Source organism: Urocampus carinirostris, chromosome 8, assembly GCF_059441175.1.
Source record: "Urocampus carinirostris isolate Australia breed hairy pipefish chromosome 8, RoL_Ucar_1.0, whole genome shotgun sequence".
Lineage (NCBI taxonomy): Eukaryota > Metazoa > Chordata > Actinopteri > Syngnathiformes > Syngnathidae > Urocampus > Urocampus carinirostris.
The window spans coordinates 23,857,537-23,881,435 of NC_142356.1; the positions used below are offsets into that span (position 1 = coordinate 23,857,537).

At 39.2% G+C, this 23,899-nt stretch overlaps 1 protein-coding gene and 1 long non-coding RNA gene across 2 annotated transcripts; one reads left to right on the plus strand and one right to left on the minus strand.

Annotated features, from left to right (window-relative positions):
- Positions 1–314: 314 nt before the first annotated feature.
- sh3d19 (SH3 domain containing 19) lies at positions 315–22,829 on the minus strand. The gene is made up of 18 exons (XM_088342030.1): positions 22,681–22,829; positions 18,214–18,253; positions 18,012–18,087; positions 16,923–17,067; positions 16,021–16,854; positions 14,146–14,217; positions 13,958–14,070; positions 13,650–13,690; positions 13,412–13,559; positions 13,245–13,307; positions 12,669–12,735; positions 11,832–11,962; positions 11,691–11,752; positions 9,658–9,905; positions 7,619–7,659; positions 3,790–3,967; positions 1,177–1,271; positions 315–1,104 (listed from the first exon to the last, which is right to left on the minus strand). The coding sequence occupies exons 1-18, from the start codon at positions 22,748–22,750 to the stop codon at positions 997–999; spliced, it is 2,532 nt and encodes an 843-aa protein (XP_088198156.1). The 5' UTR covers positions 22,751–22,829; the 3' UTR covers positions 315–996.
- LOC148361280 (uncharacterized) lies at positions 14,927–17,066 on the plus strand. Its single transcript, XR_015851124.1, has 3 exons — positions 14,927–15,369; positions 16,675–16,878; positions 16,944–17,066. It is a non-coding gene; the product is annotated as an uncharacterized LOC148361280 (long non-coding RNA).
- Positions 22,830–23,899: the final 1,070 nt, after the last annotated feature.

The following is a 23,899-nucleotide window of genomic DNA, read 5'->3' on the forward strand; positions in this document are numbered from 1 at the left end:
GTGAGCAGGGTTCCTGCAGATCCTTGGTCTAAAAGGGCATTGAATTCATTATTCCTTAAGTCCTTAATTGGCATTATAATATATTGAATCCATGTCTTAAAGGTGCACACATGTATGTGTCTGAACTAAAAAGATTTAGTAACGTTGTCTATTTTGGGTATTCATAGAGGTAAGATTTCGCCTTAAAGAAAAATCCCAACCCGGCCTGCGGTATAGAAGCTCGAAGTAACCTGAAGCTTTTTTTTTCTAATACGAATGTTTTATTGAAAAAATATATACACAAACATACAATGATGCATAAACAGTATACTCAAACTGCAGCAAATCAATATAACCCAAAGATTTGGTGGTGTAAGCACTTCACTGCCAAAGAGTGTGTTTCCAAAGTACGCAACTTTAGGTTTACCTGCCGCCGAGTTCCTCAAATCAAGTGCACATCGAAGTGCACCCTAGTGTGCCACGTCACAATGGTTAAGGAACACTGTTACAGACGATTATCAATAACAGTATTGGATTTATTTTTTTTCAGTATTTTTGACGTGAAAAAATAGTGTGTACAGTAAGATTTGCCATTGTACAAAATGTTAGCACTAAGCTAGTTGATCAGTTAAGCTTCATTCATGCAGTTTCATCGATTTAAGTATGAAATGACAAACTTCTATTGTTGATCACTCCTGCCTTCGACATCAAACAGCTTTTTTTTTTTTTAAATGTTATCGTATTAAATACATACCTGTCAGCCTGTATGGTTTTGCCGTACAAAGTAAGTTTTTTATGCATTTTAAGACAAGTACGATGTACAAGGAAATCTGTACGGAAAAACGCAAATCAGTCAATCGCACGCGTCTGCCGCCTGGGGATTTCCTATCATTCATCATTTCGGAAAAAAAAATATGGTGTACGATTATTTTGTACGGGAAAATATGACTGTGTGTACGGGCATGGAGCCCTGGAGGTTGACAGGTATGTAAAGAGTTCATAGTTTGACTCAGTACATCAGAGCACTTGGATATAGTTTTTGGGCACAAGGGCCCGTTTCCCCTTCAAGTCTCCCAGAAACCATTCGTCATCCATGGACTCCAGGTTGGTAATGATGTTCCCGACCTGCAACGAAGCCAATGGGTTTGTCAGTATGAGGTTATTGTGTTTACACACATTTTAATTGTAATAGATGACCTGCAAAGAGAGCTCCTCGTCGCACTCTGATGTGAAATCGTACATGGCCCTTCCCTTCACTCCTCCCAGCTGTTTTTTAGTCAACACATTTGGACCTGTTCATAATTACAAAAAAGAGAAGGAAAATTGACCATTTGTGTTATATTTTGTAGCAAAATTTTAATATCTCCACTAATTATGATTACTCTGACCACGGGTGGTCAAACAATGGCCCACATGCCACCCAGCAGGCTTTTTAATCTGGCTCACCCAGGAAAAAAGGTCAGCACAATGTCTAACACGCGAAAGGTCCCCCGTTTTGAGACAAAGTGGAAACATTTGTTGGTCTGTGCGTCACCAAGCTGTACTTGCCCAAGACACACCACAGGAAATGGTGCCCCCAAAACGAGTGATTAAGGGAACATGACTGTATTACTTTATAGTAAATAAAGTACTACTAATTGGAAAAGGTTGTTTTGGTGTGCCAGCTTTGTCCCCGTTGTTTCTTTGTGTGTCTGTTACAAAAATACTATAACAGAAAGTGCTTAAAACATGCACCTAGTTTATTGTTTTGCTTTTATTTCTGAAAAAGAAATGATTCCAGTAATACTATAATACGGAAATAAAACCAAAATACATCTCCAGTGATGCTACAAAAAGTACATCAGAAATACTGCAAAAACCCTCCAACAGTAATTCTACAAAATTACAAAACTAAATATCAAATTTAGTGCTTGAAGGGACCAAATATACTATTTTGCTTTCAATCTGAAAATACAAAAATACTTCAACAGTAACACTTGTCACGGTTGCCATGGCGCCCAATTGGCCCGACCTGTATGGCGCCAGCTGCGGCTCATTGACAGATTGGCTTTCCGTCTATATAAGCTCATTGCTCTCATTTTTCCTTTGTCAGTCCGTCAACAAACCTCTGCCCTGCAAGACCTGGGTTTTGACTCGGTCCGGTTCCTGCTGGTATTCCCTGTCCGGTATTGTTCCCGTTTATTTTTGTCCTGTTTAGTATCGGTTTTCAGTTTCGTTCCTGTCTATTTTTGTCCTGTTTATTATTCTCTCCAGTTTTCATTACCGTCTAGTTTGTCCTGTTTATTTTCGATGTCCTGTTTCATTATCTAGCCTGTCTGTCCCGTCCTGTCCGGTATCGACCTCATCTCTCCGATATCAACTCGTGCAATTGGTATCTATGTCGTCCACCTCTGGCTTCCTATCATTTCACGCCAGACTGCTGCCTGACGTGCATGACTCCCTATTTCCTGTAAAGTTAAAGGCTTGTGTAAGTAAGGTCACGCGTTTGGGTCCTGATCCTGTTCTGGTTCATGACAAAATACTACTGAAGAAATACAACAAAAATACTAAAGTAAAAATACTGCCTTGGAAATACTACAAAACTAAATATCAAATTTTGTGCTTAAACAGGGACATAATATATTCTTTTGATTCAATTCTGAAAACAATACTACAGAAATACTACAAAAATAATTCTTCAATAATACTAATGCCTAAATACTACTAAAGAAATATTAAAAAATACTCTGACGGAAATACTACAAAAATACATGTATATTAATACTATGAAATGAAATGATCTGCATTTATATAGCGCTTTTCAAGTCAATGACTTCCCAAAGCACTTTTACAATGTGCTCCACATTTCCCAATAGCGGCCTTGCAGCCATGTAAGGCGCTAACCTGCTTATTGGGGTATTAGTAGTTCAGTGTCTTACCCAAGGACACTTCGACATGTAACACAAACGAGCAGGGATTCAAACTGGGATCCCTTGATCCCAAGACGAGCGCTCTACCTCCTGAGCTACTGCCGCCCACAAAACTAGATATGAAAATTTCAAAAATAGTGCTTAAACAGAGACCTTATAGATTATAATGCTTAAAGTGTGAGCATTTTAAACCCACGGTCACTATTTAACTGTAATATTAACGTAATGTAACTTGATTACTCAGGATTACTTTTGGATTACTTCAGTACCACATATGCTAATACAAAACAGCATAAACTAAATAAATAGATACATTTTGTTTAAGATAAATGAACAATAACTCTTTAAAAAGAACTAGAGAAAACCAAAGTTAAGGTAGTGGCTTGGACAAAAAAGTACTTGCATTTTAACCATTGAGAACAAATAAAAATGCTCTTTCACATGGTGGCCAAGATATGCTTCGTTTTATTTTACATTGAGAGCACATCAAATATGCAATATTGTTTTAAACCCTACACACTCTGTGACTGTCGGTAATTAAAGTTATGATAGACACTAGGGGCGTTACCAGAGGGGGAAGGGTTACGCTCTGCCCAGAGTGCCTGGAAAAAACCCACAGGGAGAACATGCAAACTCTGCACGGGGAGGCTGTGGTAACTGGTCTTACACCCTAAATATCTGCCCCGTGGGGCTGCGCGCTAACCACCCAGCCACCGTGCCGCCCTTGATGAGACTAATCTTTGTTAAAAAAAATATAACCTTTAGATGTCTACATGTATACTGTAGTTCTTCATAAATGAGAAAACATGTAACATAAAAAAGGTTGTTCACCCTGATTTAATCGATCAAATTTACATCATGAATACTGTATTTTCATTTAAAAAAAGGCTGTAGGTCATACCAGGGCAACTTTCCACAAAAGCTTTAGGAAAGATTCCTTCCCTGCCGTTGAGTCTCCCGCAGCTCCACTCTTCGTTGACGTTCCTGGTGACGAGGATGCAGGCGCCACATTTGAAGGACAACTCCTCCTCTGTCTCACCAATAAAGTCGTGTCTTGCTAGGGCCCACTCCACTGAGGACTGCGGGAAAAACACAACAAGGTCAAAATTTTTGTTTTTTTCGTTGCTCATTATAGTATTAGATTTAAAACGAACATTTGCACATCATCAACTCTTTTCAGTGTTAGCATTGTCCACTTGGTGACAGGGCTGTCCTTACTAGCTGACATTAATACTTAAAGGTAGTCTAATAAAAACGATTTTTTTTGTTTTTTTGTGCCTAACCTTTCACAAGGTTTTTAGTTTTTGGGGGTACTCGTAGCAGCAAAATGGCAGCCAATTATGTCAGCTTCCTCAAGGTGACATTCATATTCTGTAAAATAAGCAGTGTCTGAAATAACGTCTGCCCGGGTCGTGCATCTTTTACGTCGGGCGTACAACTTATACGACGTCTCCGCCCGGGTGGCCAACAACTTTTACAAGAAAAAAAAAATCAAACAATTGTTTTATTCCGATTTCGAAATCTTCATTCGGTTTGGAAATTTCGGAATTTAAGTTCGTTGGGCAATTTGCATATTCGGCAGCCAATCAGAAGCCTACATCGAATAACTTCGTGCTTCCGGACTTCTTAGAGCGTTGTGAGGTCGTGCTTTGCATATCATTTTCCAAAGTAGACGCACAGAGAACACAAGAAAAATGGAGTGTGGTTAGGAATCAAGCCAAAACCCCAGGCCCAGAAGAAAGATTCAAAAGAAGTTAACAAAATTGATGACTGCAGTACCGGGTACTAAACGTAAACGTACATTAAAAGCATCGTGGAAAGAGGAGTTTACGTGGCTACGTAGCAGAAGACGCAACGCAAACATTGCATGAATGAAGATGAGTAAATACAGGTACATACTCATGGCAGATAGAAAACAGCGATGTCATATGCATGCAATGAATGTTATAAGTAAATTTATAATAAACTTAATTTTAAAGTGTTGTTCCGTTATATATTCTGATTATTAATCCTTAACACTTTGAAACAATGGTTTTTATTTTGCGATTAGTCGTCTTATTGTGTTTCAAGTTGGGAAAAATGGGGCAGGCAACTTTATGGCAACTTTTCAGAGTTGTCTGCCCTGGTGTTCAGTAACAAACACTGGTATATTCATTAATTCATTATCTGCACCGCTTATCCTCAGTAGGGTCGCGGGGGTGCTGGAGCCCATCCCAGCCGACTTCACGCAGTGGGCAGGGGACACCCTGAACTGGTTGCCAGCCAGTTGCAGGGCTCTCAGAGACAGACAACTCACCCGCTCATTCAGACCTAGGGACAATTTGGACCCAGCAATTAACCTAACATGCATGTTTTTGGAATGTGGGAGGGAACTGCAGTGCCCGGAGGAAATGCACATAAGCACGGGGAGAACATGCAAACTCTACACAGGAAGGTTCGATCTCATGACCTCAGAACTGTGCCGCACACGAGCTAACCACTGCCCCACAGTGATGCCGACACTGGTATAAGTATTAAAAATAAATGCACATTTATCTGATAATTCATGTACTGTATTTCTTTCGGGTGGCACGGCAGATAAGTGGTTAGCGCGTCCGCGGCACATTACTGAGGTCATGGGATCAAATCCAGCTACCAGCCTTCCTGTGCGGGGTTTGCATGTTTTCCCAGTGCTCGGGTGGATTCACTCCAGGCAACGAACATGCATGTCAGGTCAATTGGCTGGTCCAAATTGTGTGAGCAAGCAAGTCAGTTGTCTGTCTCTGTGTGCCCTGCGACCAGTTCAGGGTGTACTCTGCCCACTTCCCGAAGACAGCTGAGATGGGCTTCAGCGCCCCCGCGTCCCTACTGAGGATAAGCGGCGCAGATAATAAATGAATGTATTTCTTTTGCTCATTATTCAAATCAATATTTTATATTATTATGTATGAAGTTTCAACCCACTAGGAGGAGCTAAATAATGCATAATGTCCCTTCTCATTCAGTAAAAGAATTACGTTGATTTGAATACTAGGCAAAAATACATGAACTATTATACCGAGGTGTATTTTTATAGGTCGAAAAATTTGTGTTTCTTTTTCATCGTGGAATTCCTACATAGAAGTCACTGCCGTGATTGTCATTTTGCTGCCATGCTTTGCTCTGTTGTACTGGTTTTCCTTCGCATAAGACAATACAGTGCCATCTAATGGTCAAATATTACACACCGGGGCTTTAAAATAAAAACAAATATTTAATCATTTGAATACATTAATTTAAAACAAAAATATTTTTTAACACAACAATCACCAAAAGTCCCCAGTTCAAGACCAGGCTGAAACATATGGTAGACTTGAGAGGGTTGGGCACCACAAGGCTGAATTTGTCCAGGACACACCACAAGAAATGGTGCCCCTACGACCAGATGCTTTAGGGATCCGTGAAACATGAACCGTGATACATAATATAAACTCTTTTGGCAACTTTCAGAATTGCCTTTTCAATTATTCAACATGGACGGAGATGGATTTGAGGGATCCAACCAACCAAACTATATCAAGAACAGCATGCTTTTTGGTAATATTCTGATAATTTGTTGTCACCAATGAAAGTGGACAATTTCCTTTGGTAACAAGATCTCACAGCATCCTAGTGTGCCACATCATAATGCTTAAGGAACACTGTTACAGAGGATTATTAATAACAGTATTATTAGATTTTTTTCACTTTTTTTGACGTGAAAAAAATGTGTCTACAGTAAGATTCGCCATTGTACAAAATCTTAGCACTAATCTAGTTGATCAGTTAAGCTTCATTCATGCAGTTTCATCAATTTAAGTATGAAGTGACAAACTTCTATTGTTGATCATGTCACGGTTGCCATGGCACTCAATTGGCCCCGCTTGTGTGGCGCCAGCTGCGGCTCATTGACAGATTGGCTTTCCGTCTATTTAAGCTCAGTGCTTTCACTCTTCGTTTGGCAGTCCGTCAACAAACCTCTGCCCCACAAGACCTGGGTTTTGACTCCGTCCTGTTTCCTGTTGGCATTTCCTGTCCGATATTGTTCCCGTTTATTTTTGTCCTGTTTAATATCGGTTTCTAGTTTCGTTCCCATCTATTATAGTCCTGTTTATTATTCTCTCCAGTTTTCGTTCCCGTCTAGTTTGTCCTGTTTTATTTCGATATCCTGTTTCATTATCAATCCTGTCTGTCCGTCCTGTATCGACCCCATCTGTCCGATATCAACTCAGGCAATTCGTAACTATCTCGTCGGCCTCTGGCTTCCTATCATTTCCCGCCAGACTGCTGCCTAACATGCATGGCTCCCCATTTCCTGTAAAATAAAAGGCTTCTGTGAGAAACGTCACGCGTTTGGGTCCTGATCCTTTTCCGGTTCTTGACAGATCATTGCTGCCTTAGACATACAACAGTTTTTTGTTGTTTTTTATTTTTTTTAATCAATATTCCTCATGCACATTTTTTTTAGTTTACACTTGCCCTCATGTTGGTTTCAGGTCAGAGGATGTTTTAATTGTGGGATTGATACTTTTTGCAATAAAAGGCTATACAAATTAACATGATTTCACTAAATTGCACCTTATATTTTGAAGGCAATATTAATAGAGCCCTTGAATTTCAAGTTAGTGACTACGATTAAAAAAATTCAACGAATGATAACCTGTATCTCGATACACAAAGAAATTGGGTCACCCGTACCAGAAGTTAACACTTAAACAATAAATGTAGGCTACCTGAGCTGGTTTGACTGCCTCTGGCTGATTAATGGCCATGCCTGTGGTGGAAAAAAATGGAACAATCCAAAGTCACACACCAAGGAAACTATGAATGATTCAAATGCAGAGAACAACAATTTTTGCAAAAATACTGATTTTGATTTTGTTAGATTCTTGTTTTAATCTATTTACTTCAAGATACAATTGAAAACAGAAAAAAGGGTTGATCATAAAATGTCAGACAATATCCTGTCCCTTTTACTCTCAAACCTTGGGTCTCAAATTCAATTCACCTGGGGGCTGCTGAATGTCCGGGCGAATCAGGTTTTTTACAAGAAAAGCTCTGTTAAAATAATTTCGATGTTTTCAAATAATTTTATTTTTTGAACACAAAATAAACTGAAATAAAAAAAATAAACCTAAAATAATAATAAATAAATCAATCATTCCTGTATTATCAAACAAAGTATTGATAATACAGGAGACATAGGACTGAAAATAACTCAGCTGACTCAAAAAAACACATTTTTGTATGTAGTTCAACTGGCTGCATTAGCAATTATTAAATTTTTAACTTTCAAACACAAATGGAACAGTTAAGATGAATTGTTCTGAACTTTGTTGCTCTTGCTGCTTGCTGAAAAATGACCAAAAAATGATTCTGAAAATTAAAACCGACCCAAAAAAAACTCCAAAAAACAAATGCCAGTGAAAGAGTACTGGGACAGAACTAGATAGTATGGAAACGTACTGTCAAGATTAAAACCATGCCAAAAAAGCGATTAGAAGTACTGAAAAGTAGCAAAAAATTACATTTTACTCAAAAGTATGAAAATGAACAAAAAATGAGGAACAAAAGGGACAAAAAAACAACAGAAAAGCCATAAAATAGATCGAAACACGACCAAAAAAATGCCCAAAGAAAGGCCAAAACAACCCTAAAAAAACTACAGAAAATCCACCAAAAAAGACAATAATCGCTGTAAGAAAAATTAGGTTTTTTGTCACGGTTGCCATGGCACCCAATTGGCCCCGCCTGTGTGGCGACAGTTATGGCTCATTTCCGTCTATTTAAGATCAGTGCTCTCATTCTTCCGTTGTCAGTCCGTCAACGAACCTCTGCCCCGCAAGATGTGGGTTTTGACTCGGTCCTGTTTCCTGTTGGTATTTCCTGTCCGGTATTGTTCCTGTTTATTTTGTCCTGTTTAATATCGGTTTCAGTTTCGTTCCCGTCTAGTTTGTCCTGTTTATTTTCGATATCATGTTTTGATATCAATCCTGTCTGTCCCGTCCTGTCCGGTATCGACCCCATCTGTCCGATATCTACTCGGGCAATTAGTATCAATCTCGTCGGTCTCTGGCGTCATATCATTCCACGCCAGACTGCTGCCTAACGTGCATTACTCCCCATATCCTGTAAAATAAAAGGCTTGCGTGAGAAACGTCACGTGTTTGGGTCCTGATCGTGTTCCGGTTCATGACAGTTTTTATTTTAAGTCTGGTGCTACAAACCATCATTCTCCGTGTTTGAGGCCCGAGCTCTTAACATTTTTCACAAAATTTTATTCTATTACTAATGCAATGTCTTAAAGAAAATTACTCTCTTGTATTTTGCTAACCCCAAAATAACGAGTTATTCAACAGAATTTAAACATTGTTTGTTGTTGCTGTCATTGACTTTTTGGACAACTATACAGGCTCGAGCTGTCGTTGCTGTCAGAAACTATTTGGACAAATGTTTACATATTACATATGTTTGTTGTATTGTTACCCAATGTTAAATCTATTGCACCCTGTAAGGGGGATTACCAGTTGTGAGGCCCCTTCTCAAGGTTTCTTATTTTCCTCATGCTGAGGTTTTTGAGTTTTGCCCATATGCTGGTCTCAGATCAGGGGATGGTGTAACTGTTGACTCAGCAATGTTTTCAATTTTTTTTTTCGATTAAGTGCTATCCAAATAAATGTGACTTGGTATCAAATACGATTTCAAAATGCACACGAAGCAAAACAAATAGTAAATTAAGCTATTCAAGTGCCACATTTATTTACAGTGGTGCAGTTCTTCATACCTGGTAATGCGACCCTTTTGGGCATGGTCCGACTCAGCTGCTCATCGGGCGTTGCTGGCAAATCTTCAATTATTTCCACAAAACTGAGAGGGAAGATTCCCGAAGCGGTGCCCAACTCTCCACGGGCCCACTCGTCGCTTACGTATGCCAACAGCCGAATCACGTCGCCCTCCCTGAACGACAACTCTTCCCCTCTTTCGGCCTCGAAATCGAACTGGGCTACACATCTGGGATTGCTTCAAACAAAAACAGATGTTATTTATTCTTATGACATCCTCCAATTTAACTTTAGCTTAGTTTTGTGGACATGATAAGGTTTGCACGCCCCTTATTCAAATGCTATTTCCTTGTGTTGTAAAATATAAATCATGAATAATTTCATAAGTTAAGTCTATTGATTAAAAAAAAAACAGTTTAGAAAAGTAAAAGAAAACTTGGGACCAGAATAATGCTTTTGCAACCCGGGGGGATATTTTTGTGTTCATAATTTAACATCCTCACTAACATGTTTATAATAATCAACACAGCCCAGAAAATCATGGGCTTCTCTCTGGCCAGTCTGGAGGACATTGCCAGCTTGCAATACCAAAACGGAGCCAAAAGGCAGTATGGAGAAGTCTTCTCACCCTGCCCACCTACTCTTTGACCTACCGCCCTCTGGTGGACGGTTCCCTTAAAACAGTGGGTCTCAACTGGTCTGAATTAAGGGTCCACCATTCCAACCTAATGACAAGATGCGACCTAAACCAGACAAAAATTCCACTTCTCAAATGCATCCAATTAAAGGATTGTGCAGAGAAAGCATAATATGTTTTTTTCCAAAAACAAAATGACCTGGAACTTCAAGTACTGTATATTCTCACATATAAGCCTCCATGTTACATCGCTTATAAGCAACCCCCTAAACATCGATAATTTTTTAGATATGTAGTGGATAAAGATTAATATACTCCTAAAAAGATAAAAATATAAGATTTTAAACCATTTACTGTACCTTCCAGCAGCACTTCAATGGCAGACACTCATACACCATTATTTTTTTTTGCATCATTTCTTTCTTCAACTCGTTGTTGTCACCGTTTTGGACTTTTCCCTGAACTTATGACTAACTTACGCACTAAACAAGCGCAATATGAAAAATATCTAGTTTGCTTTGTTGCCGGCCAATGTTGTTTCACAATTTTTCATTGCACAATTGTAGGCCAATATGCAAGCACTACCTTGTAAATATTTGACTATCTTTTTATCTTATTTTTCTCTTTTTAAGTCTTTATTCTGTGTTTATCCTGAAGTTCAGTGTCGAATCCTGTTGTAAACAATGTTCACCAAGTTGTTATCAATGACAATAAAGGTATTTCCAAGTAAATGGAAGGAGACCAAGAGGAAGGCTGCGATTGACATGGATGGATTGTGTCATGAGTGCACTGCAAGAAAGAGGTCTAAATATAGTGGAAGCTATATGAGTGGAGAGGTGTTGTAAAAGGATAGTGAGATGTTTAGACACGTTCTAAGAGATGGGCAGGGCACCTGTATGATGCGGCAGGGGTAAACCAGTGAAAGCTGTTAAACGGAAGAGTGTGTTGTGTCACCCTGACCCGAGTGACATGGCCGCTTTCTTGTGTCCCGTTTCATCTCGAGGGACAAAAGCATAATCAACTTGGCTGCCTAGGTACTTAACTTGTTTGCGTGTTTGGGCATTTGAGTTGGACATGGTCCCAAAATTTTGTGTTTGTTTTTTGCTAGTTTTTCCCTTTTTTATTTTCTTTGTTTTTGTGTATGTGTTGGTCTTGCTGTTGGTCACCCCTCTCGAGGGATATGACCAGGGTAAATAGATAGTAGATAGATAGATAAATATCAGAATAATAAAATAGTAACATCATAACAGTTGTTATTTCAGAAATGTATCTGAATCTGCCAGCCTTTTGCACTAATCCGTAGCAAAGATGCAGCTCTCAGCTTCAAAAAGGTTGGTGACTCCCGGTGTAAGACACGTCAGAATCTTTGCAGAAAAGAAAACTTACATGACTTTAGCAAAAACCGGCTTTGGTTTCTTCTCAGGGGCTAGTTTTAGTGGCGCATCTGACTAAAATGGAGAAAGGTCACAAGAATTATACATTTGGTCAATGAATATGACATAGGAAATGAAAAAAAAAATCACTTACCAGTACTTGGACAAAGTTAACTGGAAAGTAACCAGTAGATCCATTACAAGTTCCTCTATACCATTCACTGTCCACACGCTCCACCATGTTGACGATATCGCCGGCGTTCAAGCCCAGCTCTCCCGGACCTTCTAATGTAACAAAAATAATAGTATTTGATATCGTTACCTTTGACCATTTAAAAAAAAGAGGCCTGAATAAAGCATTGTCCACAGTGAAACTGTCCATTGTCATTTAAAAGTCTAGGAAGAGTTTAAAATATTTTTTCATCTATGCTCACCTCATAATGTAATTAAATGTATAATGCAGTGTTTTTCAATCAGTGTGCCGGGAAACACAACTGTCCCGAGGAAATTTTCAATTTTTATCCTGGCAAAAAAGGATGCCATTGTTTAGTATATTTGGTTTCATCCAGTGATCAGCAGAGTAACTGTAAAATTCAACCATATCAGTAGGTGGCAGCAGGTGACTTTAAAAAAAAACTAAATACTTATTATCTGCTCGTGAGATAGTAACAGGGAAATATTCCAATATTTGATAACTTATTTTGTTGAATTAAGCTGTTTAAGATTGCACTACAAAAATAATAAAATAAAACAAATAAAGTAAAAATCTTGCACATAATTTTGCTGATTTTAGTCATTGTCTTACTTACTTACTAAAAAAAGGAAAAACAGAAAAAGTTAAGATGTAGTAAGACATTTTTCGTTCCACTGGCAGATACTTCTTTTCATTTACTAAACATAAACGTAAACATAAAAGTACCCATACTATAACGCTATTCTAATCACATCAGCGTGTTAGTTCTGTAACCACTTATTCAATATTGAAAATTACCTGGAGTGAAGTCATGTAAGGCCTGAACATTTAGTCCTCTTTGATGCTTGCCAGCTGGACTCGAAGCCTTCACATATAACCACAAACCCAAGTCAAGAAAACATTATTTCCGAGGCACGGGAAAAATTTAGAAGTACTTTATAAAAAGGCCATTTAACGTAATATCCGCTCGGCCCCTTCTCTATCAAACTATGTACAACATTTTATAAATAAGGTCTTGGAACATGTACAGGAATTTTTGTAACTTTTATCAGTCAAAAGATCCATTTAGAAAAAGCCCTATACGTAATTTCTACATAGGGTCATGTTACTATAGCCAGAGATACATCCATGAGCTTTTCTTCTAAATCATCTTTGATGATGCAGCCAAGCTTCTGGTGCAACCGTTTGCAGATCTGCTCGTTCTTGGGGCAGTTTACCTTTTGCTTTGTCTTAAAGGAGGTAAAATTACTTTGTCAAGGCATATTATATGTTTTCCGGTATTTTTCCATGATACTTTCTATTTAAAAACAGAAGATTACCCAAATTTGGTTGCATTAAAATCCTACCAAGAATCTTCTTAAAAGTTTGGCCCACCTGCAATAAAAGTTCTCTTGCGTTGATTTCACTCATTTCCAGCGCTGTGGATTTTTGTGGGAGCTTGTGGAAGGACAATCAAGCACACGCACACACACATGCACACACAACAAATACAGACCATTGTAAGTCATGCTTGAGGACAATACTTTCAGCGATCTCCTCACTGTATATCTATCAAAGAGACGATGGCCTTGGACCGGTCTTGGAGGCAGGAGGAAACCTTTGGCAGGCTTGCCCTGCACTGTGGGTGGCGGTGGTCGTCCGGGACCAGGTTTGGCTGGAGGTGGGCGTGGTGGGAGTGGTTTTACTATGCTTATAACGAAAGAGTGATTAAAAAGGAATGCTTCAATTGCTAAATGTATTTTTTTTTTCAAACATGATATTTGTATTGTTTTTCCTTACTTATTTGGCAGCGTCATAGCCCGGTGGTCACTCAATAATACCTGCGGAGAAATACAGGGATTTTGTCTTAATTCTGCTGGGAAAAAGATGATTTTTTTTTTACTACCAGGTTAACAGAAAAGAAACGTACAAAGCTATTCCATTTTAAACGGTCAAGGGTCTTAAAAACACTATCGTTGATATTTTATTTGTTCAGTTTGAAGTATAACACCATTTAAACAATGTTGAGCTACATCCACAAAGCCCACCGCAAGAAATATTTATTCTGATTCAAAAACCAACTTAAGAATTGGCCAGTAAATTGATACCTGTGTTGGAAGGCTGGGTAAAGACTTTTGCTTTGGCATCACTGTCATGTTGAGTGCGCCTACAGGATTTCGAGCAGGAAGTGGAGGAGGGTTGCCTTGAAGACTCTCTGTTGCTGATGAGTGAAAACACTCTCAGGTTTTGTAGTACTTCTTTAGCATAACATGTACTTTAGATAAGCAATACTCACAGCATTGGCTTGGGACTCTGATAGTGGTGGGTCTTCTTTTTATAGATGGTCTTGGCTTGATGGGAGCAGGATCTGAAATCATGTCAACCATTTTGTTTTTCAAGGTATGGTGGATGTTTTTCATTTAATTTGTGTAGGAACTCATCTAAAGGACATATACCATCTGATTTTAAGCCCTTTAACAATAAACCATAATGATTAATACAATTACATCTTCCCTTTGTTGCAAAGGGGGTCCCTTGTCTTATAAATCCATTTTATGTTGGTCGAGACGATTCACACCAGGAAGCAGACTTTTTGTTCACAAAAATCTCTCCTCTTACCAGCACCCACAGGAATTACGCGCTAGACTCTAAGATCACAAATTGGAATTGGAACTTTTAAATATTCAAATAAATATGTATTCAATGGGGCAAAAAAGTATTTAGTCAACCACCAGTTGTGCAAGTTCTCCTACTTGAAACGTTTAGGGAGGCCTGTAATTGTCATCATGGGTAAACCTAAGCCATGAGTAAATGTGGTGGAAAAAAAGAGAAATTCGCAATAGTTGATTTTTAAATAATTTATTTCCAAATTAGAGTGGAATATAAGTATTTGGTCCCCTTCAAACAAGCAAGATTTCTGTCTATTAAAGAGGTCTAACTTCTTTTAACGAGGTCTAACAAGGTCTAACGAGACTCCACTCGTTACCTGTATTAATGGCCCTTGATTTAAATCATAACCAGTATAAATGACACCTGTCCACAACTTCAATCAGTCAAAATCCAAACTCTACTATGGCCAAGACCAAAGAGTTGTCGAAGGACACCATAGACAAAATTGTTGACCTGCACAAGTGTGGGAGCAATTATTAGATAAAGGAAGACATACAAGACAGCTGATAATCTCCCTCGATCTGGGGCTTTATGCAAGATCTCACCCTATGGCAAACTGATAGCAACAATGGTGAGCAAAAATCCCAGAACAACACGGGGACCTAGTGAATGACCTACAGAGAGCTGGAACTTCAGTAACAAAGGCTACTATCAGTAACACAATGCACCGCCAGGAACTCAAATACTGCACTGCCAGACATTGTCCCCCTTTTAAAGCCAGTACACGTTCAGGCCTGTCTGCGATTCGCCAGAGAGGATTTGGATGATCCAGAAGAGGACTGGAAAGCCGTGTTGTGGTCAGATAAAACCAGAACAGACCTTTTTGAGGGTGGAAACATCATGCTTTGAGGTGTTTTTTCTGCAAAGGGACGAGTTGACTGATCTGTGTAAAAGAAAGAATAATTGGGGCAATGTATCTAGAGATTTTGTGAGAAAATCTCCCTCCATCAGCAAGGGCATTGAAGATGAGGCATGGCTAGCAAGACAATGATCCCAAACACACAGCCAGAGGATCAAATGAGTGGCTTCGTAAGAAGTATTTCGAGGTCCTGGAGTGGCTTTGCTGTTCTCCAGGTCTCAATCCCATTGAAAATCTGTGGAGGGAGTTGAAAGTCCGTGTTTCACCACGACAGCCAACCAACATCACTGCGCTAGAGGAAATGTACATGGAGGAATGGGTCAAAATACCAGCGACAGTATAGGAAAAGCTAGTGAAGTGTTACAGAAAATGTTTGCCCCCCCCCTGTGACTGCCAACAAAGGGTACATAACAAAGTATTAAAATTAACTTTTGGGGTTGACCAAATACTTAGTTTCCCCCATGATTTTGTTATTTTCCACGATTCTTTGTTTTATTTTAAAGAATTTATTCGCAATGGGATTTTCTGTAAAATGTTATACAGCAGATTCACCCTCCAATTATACCAAAAGCTAACATTTCCCAAACTGTACAAATGTTTATTAAATTATTGCGATCAAATTCAAAACCAAATTTGACCTACTTGCTGGAGTATAATCAAAATTGTCATCTCTGGCTACTGCGGTGGAGTTGTGGTTGTTGAAGTTAAGATTAGGTTTCAGTGGTTCTGTTGGTTGCTGCATGGGCAATCTTGGTGGCAAAGGCGGTGCCTCATCATGGATGCTGTAGTCCCTTGTTAACACTGAAGGGCGTGATCGGCGTTGGGCTCCGCCCTTAATGAGCAAGGACTCAAGCTCCTCTTGCACAAGATTTCCAGCTGGTTTCTGGGGTGGCTGAGGTTTTAAAACTGGTGTCTGATCCGAGTTTGATACATTTTGATCGTTCTGTATGGAGAGCGATCGAGAAGGCAGTGTAGGTTTAGCGGCAATAGGTGGTGGTTTCGCAGGCTTTCTAGGAAGAGGTTGTGGTCTGATAGTTTCAGAGACAAGACCTTGCTCAGGAGCAAGCTGGCTTTCAAAGGCCTGTATTCTGGTCTGGATGTTTCGTTGACTGTTCATTTCACTACAGATTTGTTGCTCCTGATTTTTGTTCGAACCAAAGACCTCCAGCAGCTCTTTTAGATACTCATTTGAAGAAATCTCTGCAGCACCTGTAGGGGGGTCATGTTCAAGTTTGACCAGTGTCTCAACATTGTCCTCTGTCTGTCTTCTGAATTTCTTTCGAGGAAATGGTACAGGTTTGAATTCAGAAGCAAAAAAATTTGGATCTGGACTCAGCGGCGTTTCCCAGTGGACAGTAATTGATCTGCTGCACTGATCTCCAAAGTGCTGTGGTTCTTGGGCTGTTAGAAGACCACTTTCAGTGCAACGTTCAGGTCTTGGCAATGATGGTCTTCTTGGTTTTGGGGGTTTTTTACCTGAAGAAAAATTTTGCTTATACAGTAAGTAGATAGAAAATATCTCGAGATCAATGTCTATTTATTACCTGCTGTTTTTTCCTTGACAGGGTCAGTCTGCGTGGAGCACGTAGTTGTGGACCAGAGGGAAGCGCGTCGGGGGGCAGCAATGGGACGAACAATGTGCTCTTCTTGTTTTTTTTCTTGAATCACCTGGTCATAAGATGGTGGGGGCTGAGTCATGAAAAAAAAATAAACTTTAGCAAGATATATAAAAAAAGTTTCATTTTGTGTTTCTGCACTGCAGTGGTTAGCACATTTGCCCAGGAAACACCACAAGAAATGGTGCCCCTGCAACCCTAGTGGTTAAGGGAACCAACCAAACAAACAACCATATACCAGAATAAATCTACCTAATATAAAAAAACTTTGAATCAGACATACATGATTATAATATTTAGATGCAGCCCCCTAAGAACATGTGAGTAGCCCATTGACAGGTTCTGAAAATAGCCCACCGGTGCGGAGTCATTGTCGTTTTGTAGTTTTTTTTACTGCTTCGCTTAGTTTATTTAACTGTACTTCGAATAAGTAACCTGGTAATGACATAGTAACAACATGTTGAGTTGTTATTTTTCTAAATTCATGTCAAACTGGTTGCCCTTTGTGCTAATTAAAAACAAAAAGTATTTCTCAACCTTCAAAAGGTTAGAGACTCCTGGTTTGGATTATGAAGGCATTCTAAGTTTTATGTGTACATTTTTATCTCGTCTTGGAAAAATAAACCCACATAATTCATAATATAATGTATTTACGATATTTCTTTAACCTCTGCCTTTGGGAACATTTATAAAGTTCCTCTACAATAACATCAACTAATATTTTTTTTAAAATGCATCAGATTTCCTGAACTTTAACTTAACAGTAATAGTTCAACATTTGTTCTGTGATAAAAAAATAAATTTATTTTTGAATGTTACTTCTAAAGATATAGTATTCCAAATTATGTTAAGATCTTTGGTAAATCTATGTTATATCTGGACCCTATTTCTGGCAAAATGTTTACTATAAATTGTTTAAAATAGATTTCTCTAAAGTCAACTGGTTGTTAAGTTGTGAATTTCAGACTTTAACTAAAATTAAAGTTTTCCTCATGCCATAAAAGAGCTTGAACAAACCTGAACTGCTGCAGACAAGCTGGATTGAAGGGAGGGAGGAAAGATCAGAGGTTCTGAGACAAGAGTGATCTCAGGTCTGCAAAAGTACAACACACCAATTAGAGCGCAAATATATACTAACAACTGTACTGTACGCAGAAACAGACAAAGAAAACGCTTCACACATATGGTGGAAAGGGAAGCCTCTACTCATAAACCTTACCTGCAATGCAAAAGATTTGCTTTGCTTCTGTCAAGTTGATCTGCGAATATGAACAGATCATTTTCTTAGTAACAATGTGTTGAGTAAATCCTAGGTCTATAATAAGACACGAGCGTCACTATATGTAATCCTGTGACGTCCTAACACAAGCTAGCAACAATGCAATTGAACGTGAAAGGCTGGATCTCCGCAGGTGTTCAAACATTCAGAGTATTCATTCTATTGGTATGATCCCAAGTGAGCTATTTGTGAGAATGCTCCACAAAATCATCAGTTTAAAATAAAATACCTTCTTTTAATTTAGTTTGTCCTTGAAAATTATTCATTTATCCTGTTGTGATTGGTATACACTATACATTACACGTTCAATTTCAAGGAATCCCTCAAACTGGTGATGGGGGTGTCTGTGTATACATGTGTTTACTCAAAAGCAAGAGCCCATCTATTTACGAGGCGGAATTCCCTTTTTACAAATCAGATTGGATACTAATTGGAAAATGATTTCTTCTTTGTTGAAATGCAGACTTTGTCCAGATGGGTTAATGGCTTAAATTAACATCTGATATCAAGGTGTTGTTCAGCGCTTTTACTCACCTTTTTCAAAAGCACAATTGATCTCTTGTTTTCAGTCTAAAAAAGCTTTTTTAAGCTACCACCACGTCCTTGTTTAAATACTCGGAAAAAAAAAGCTCATGTGCACAACACTCACACCTAAAAGTGAGCCTACCTGTTGAGATGTTATATAGAGCATGATAAGTCAACAATTCACTTTATGATTCCATCTTAATACTCTCCGATGAATGGCCTGGTAGGACTGGACGTGTTTATTCAACTGTGTTTGTGTGACACAAATCTGAATAGTCATCGCGTTGGACTCGGACCAATAACATTAGGTGGAATGCAGTCAATCAGGAAGTGGATCCCAGAACATTACAAAGTGGAAAAAGGTATATCGTCAAAAGATAAAAAAAGTGCAGGATCAAAGTGTAGATTAAGAATCACACAAAAATTATTTCAGTACTGACACAATAGAGTTGAAGTGGACAAAAACAAATATCATAGAATGACACCTAGCAACAAAATGAGAAGGATTCAGATTTGTCAGTTATTTTGAGACACTGTCATCACAGTACACAGACACACAGAAAGTTTGAAAAAAAAAATCTTCAAGAATTTCATTCATCCATACATTATCTGCACCGCTTATCCTCAGTAGGGTCACGGGAGTGCTGGAGCCCATCCCAGCCATCTTCGGGCAGTGGGCAGGGGACACCCCGAACTGGTTGCCAGCCAGTCACAGGGCACTCGGGGACAGACAATTCGCTCACTCATTCACATCTAGGGACAATTTGGAGGGTTCAATTAACCTAACATGCATGTTTTTGGGAATGTGGGAGAAAACTGGGGTGCCCGCAGGAAACCAATGCAAGCACGGGGAGAACATGCAAACTCCACACAGGAAGTTTGATCTCAAGACCTCTGAACTGTGCCGTACACACGCTAACCACTGTAAAATGCATTCTTTTCTGTTTGATGTATTATTTGGAGATTAAATATGGTAAATACAACCCTGGTTGTCTAATTTGTAGGCAAATGACTCAAGTGCCAACAAAGAAAATTGAAAAAAAAATCTGCCTGAATTGCATATCTTACTAGATCTAGACTTATATAAATCCCGATATAGGTGCGTGTGTCTGTGTGAGTGTGTGTGTGTTCGTATGTGGCTTTATAGGCTCTGAAACGGCTGAACCAATTTTTGTGCAAATTAACACAGTAGTACTTTAGGCCTCTGGGAGTGTCTTTAGCTAGGTTTCGTGTCAAGGCACCCCTAATAAATACCAACAAAATTGATAAACATCTGCTTTCGTATACAAGCAGCTCTGGAGCTGTATGCAGTTATATACTGCTTTTTGGCATTCCAACAAACCACAGCTACAAAAACCTTGCTAAAGTAGAAGCCCCAGCAATGCCAAACCCGGCAACGCCAAGCCTGGCAACGCGAAACCTGGCAGTGCCAGGCCATAATGCATGTTCTGTACTAAATAGATTTTGTGACCTGTTTAAGTTGATTTTAAACATAACTATTAAAGGCACATTGTGTATTATTTAGCACATTCTAGTGGTAAATGTTACAGTTGCCATGGCGCCCAATTGGCCGCGCCCGTGTGGCGCCCTCTGCGGCTTGTTAACAGATTGGCTTTCTGTCTACTTTAAGTTGAGCGCTATCAACGAAGTTCTTCGCCGGAAGACGTGGGTTTCGACTCGGTCCTGTCCCTGTTGGTATTTTCCAGACAATTCGCTCGCTCATTCTCACCTAGGGACAATTTGGACCGGCGAATTAACCTGACATGCATGTTTTTGGAATGTGGGAGGAACCCGGAGTGCCCGGAGGAAACCCACGGAAGAACATGCAGACCCCACACAGGAGGTTCAATCTCATGACCTCAGAACTGTGCCGCACACGCGCCAACCACTAAAAGGAACATTTTTATCCAGGTCAAATTGTACCTTCGGACGTACTTAAATTGTAAATTAAAGAAATCAAACTGCAAAGTAATAATCCCAAAAATATCACTGCAATATTTTAAAATGTCACAATGACGATGCAACTTTTGCAAAGAGATCTTACAAACGCTTTCTTTAAAATGAACTCTTAAGATTCATTTTCCGCTTTATGATGCTGGGCAAATGAACCACTGCGCATGACAAGACAGGCTGTAGAATTGTGCAGATTGTTACATGCCCTTATGGTTTTTTGTGCGGGTGAAAAACAGCACACGTGGCTTATGGAGCCGCTGAGATCGACAGAATACTGTTTCCCGATCACAGCTGTGACTGTGCCAGTGCAACACATGCTGACATTGTAGACATGCTTTGGACCACAACAGGCGCACAGCAACTGTGGATTTAACCATCTGCTCGCCTCCTTAACCTTATCATGTTCATTCTAATAACTGTAGATAGATAGATAGATAGATAGATAGATAGATAGATAGATAGATAGATAGATAGATAGATAGATAGATAGATAGATAGATAGATAGATAGATAGATAGATAGATAGATAGATAGATAGATAGATAGATAGATAGATAGATAGATAGATAGATAGATAGATAGATAGATAGATAGATAGATAGATAGATAGATAGGAGATTTTTACTATGTAAAATGAATACAATTCATGTATATTTATGATCAAAATTAATATTGATTTTTTTTAATAAATTAAGTTTTTTAACCACTGGTAACAATGTCCCTTTAATAGATAAAGTCATTTTTCATTATGATTTAATTTCACAAGTACCGGTAAGTCTCTTTTGTGTGCTGATCCTTTTGTTGTGCCTGCCTTGGCCACCGGAGAGTAGTAATTTATTATTTACCAGTCGCTACTCTGTAAAACATTGAAATTAATGTAAGATCTTTGCAGATGAACTGTCAGTATTTTTATATTTTCAATAATTACCTGCATAGACATATATGCTGCTTTTCAGACCGTGACTATCAATGTTGAAATTTGGTCTATCAATGTCGTGTGTTAAAATGTTTTTAAGATTAAGGTGTCACGACCAGAACGGAAACAGGACCAAATTGCGTTACGTTTCTCACAAGTTTTATTGAAGGAAAGAGGAAGGGCTGCGCCCACGATCCGGTGTTTGCTGGATGCGGAAGGCAAGTTGCTCTCGTACTCTGATTGTAATCCGAACACGGAAGTGGATCTTCCGTAGCGAGTGATGGTGGTGTCAGGGACGAAAAAACGGGTCGGTAACCAGGACTGTGAGAGCAAGATGTGGTCGGGGTCGGAAACGAGTCATAAGCCAGAAGGGGAGAGTAGACGTAGTCGGGGACAAAAAGGGTCGTAAGCCGGGACGGGAGAGCAGACGTGGTCAGGAGCAAAACAGGTCGTATTTGGAGACAGACGGGAGCAAAAACGGGACACATGGGAGTCAGGGTCGAAAAAGGCTTGCCTAGTATAAACTGAGGTTCACAGACGGACTGACAACAGGGGACAGACAGGACTGGGTTCAAATACTGACAGGGAGCCAATCAGAACCCGCAGCAGTTGGCCCCATTTGAGCGGGCACAGGTGAGTCACATCAGAAATCATGACATAAGGTAAACACAAATATTTGTATATATATATATATATATATATATATATATATATATATATATATATACTTGAATTCTAATTATAGTTCTTGAAGTTTTATTTTGACATTATACTACAACTGGGGGTGGTATCAAACATTTTTTAATCTGCATTACTAATCACAAAATATGCTAACTGTCAATCCGTCACACTTTGTGTTCATGAAAATCTGAAATTTTGTGTTACAGCTAAATTGTAACAAAATAATTGAATTACTACTTTAAGATTTACTACTTTTACCCGAAAGCATCATTTTTTCTATCCATTCCATTAAATTTGAATAGGAATTACAAATGTTTTGGTTGAAATCCTACCTGTTGCTTTGTGGATGACGCATTGAATTTCTGTACACTCCTCTTTCCCACACCTCACTTCAGCCATCATCAGTCCAAACGATAACAAACAGAAGATAAGTCATAAAACATTTCAATGATGTTGGGTGTGTGTTCTCCAAAAGGGAGCCTGTGAGCAATGATATGCCCCACAATGGTCTCAGTGGTCCTGGCAACTGCAGCACTTTGTGTGGGAGGGACCCTGCAGGGGAGTCAACATGGAATCCATCCCCTCACACACATATTCCCACTAGTGTAACCCCTAAATCAAAAAAATATGTTTTCCTTTTTGTTAATTGAGATTAATATTTTGGTTAAGTTCGGAGAGTTTCTATTTCAACTGCAGCAGTGAAAATACTATTTACGAGTTTTAATTTATTATTTATTTATTAAGTTTCAACTGTAGTAGACAACTCAAAATAAAGAGAGAATACATCAATGGATTTTGAACTTGCAAGAAGAACCGGGAGATGAAATGAAATGAAATGATCTGCATTTGTATAGCGCTTTTCAAGTCAAGACTTCCCAAAGCGCTTTACAGTGTGCTTCACATTTCCCAATAGCGGCCGTGCAGCCATGTAAGGCGCTAACCTGCATATTGGGGGTATTAGGGGTTCAGTGTCTTACCCAAGGACACTTCGGCATGTAACACGGAGGAGCCGGGATTCGAACTGCGATCTCTTGATCCCAAGACGAGCGCTCTACCTACTGAGCCACTGCCGCCCCATGAAACTTCCGATAATAGAATTCCATTCTGTCCGAAAGCCCTCCTGTGGGCTCCCTCTTTTCATTAAATCTTCAAGGTTACAAAAACAAAATATCCCTGTGGGGTGTGGATGTCAAAGAACTGACAAAATGGTCGATAGCCACAATGATTTAATAGAGAGCAATTATAGAACTGGCATTCTATGAAATCTTCATTGCATTTGTCCAATATCCATCCATCCATCCATCCACTTTTTGCACCGCTTAACCTCACTAGGGTCGCGGGGGTGCTGGAGCCCACCGCAGCCATCTTCGGGCAGTGGGCAGGGGACACCCTGAACTGGTTGCCAGCAAGCCGCAGGGCTTGTCCAATATTGAAAATAAAAGAAACATATCAAATATATTGACATGTTTAATACATTATACTGAGTGATTAGATTGTGTACACTATACATGTACTGTAAAGTATTACTATATCAGTAATATTTTTAAACTA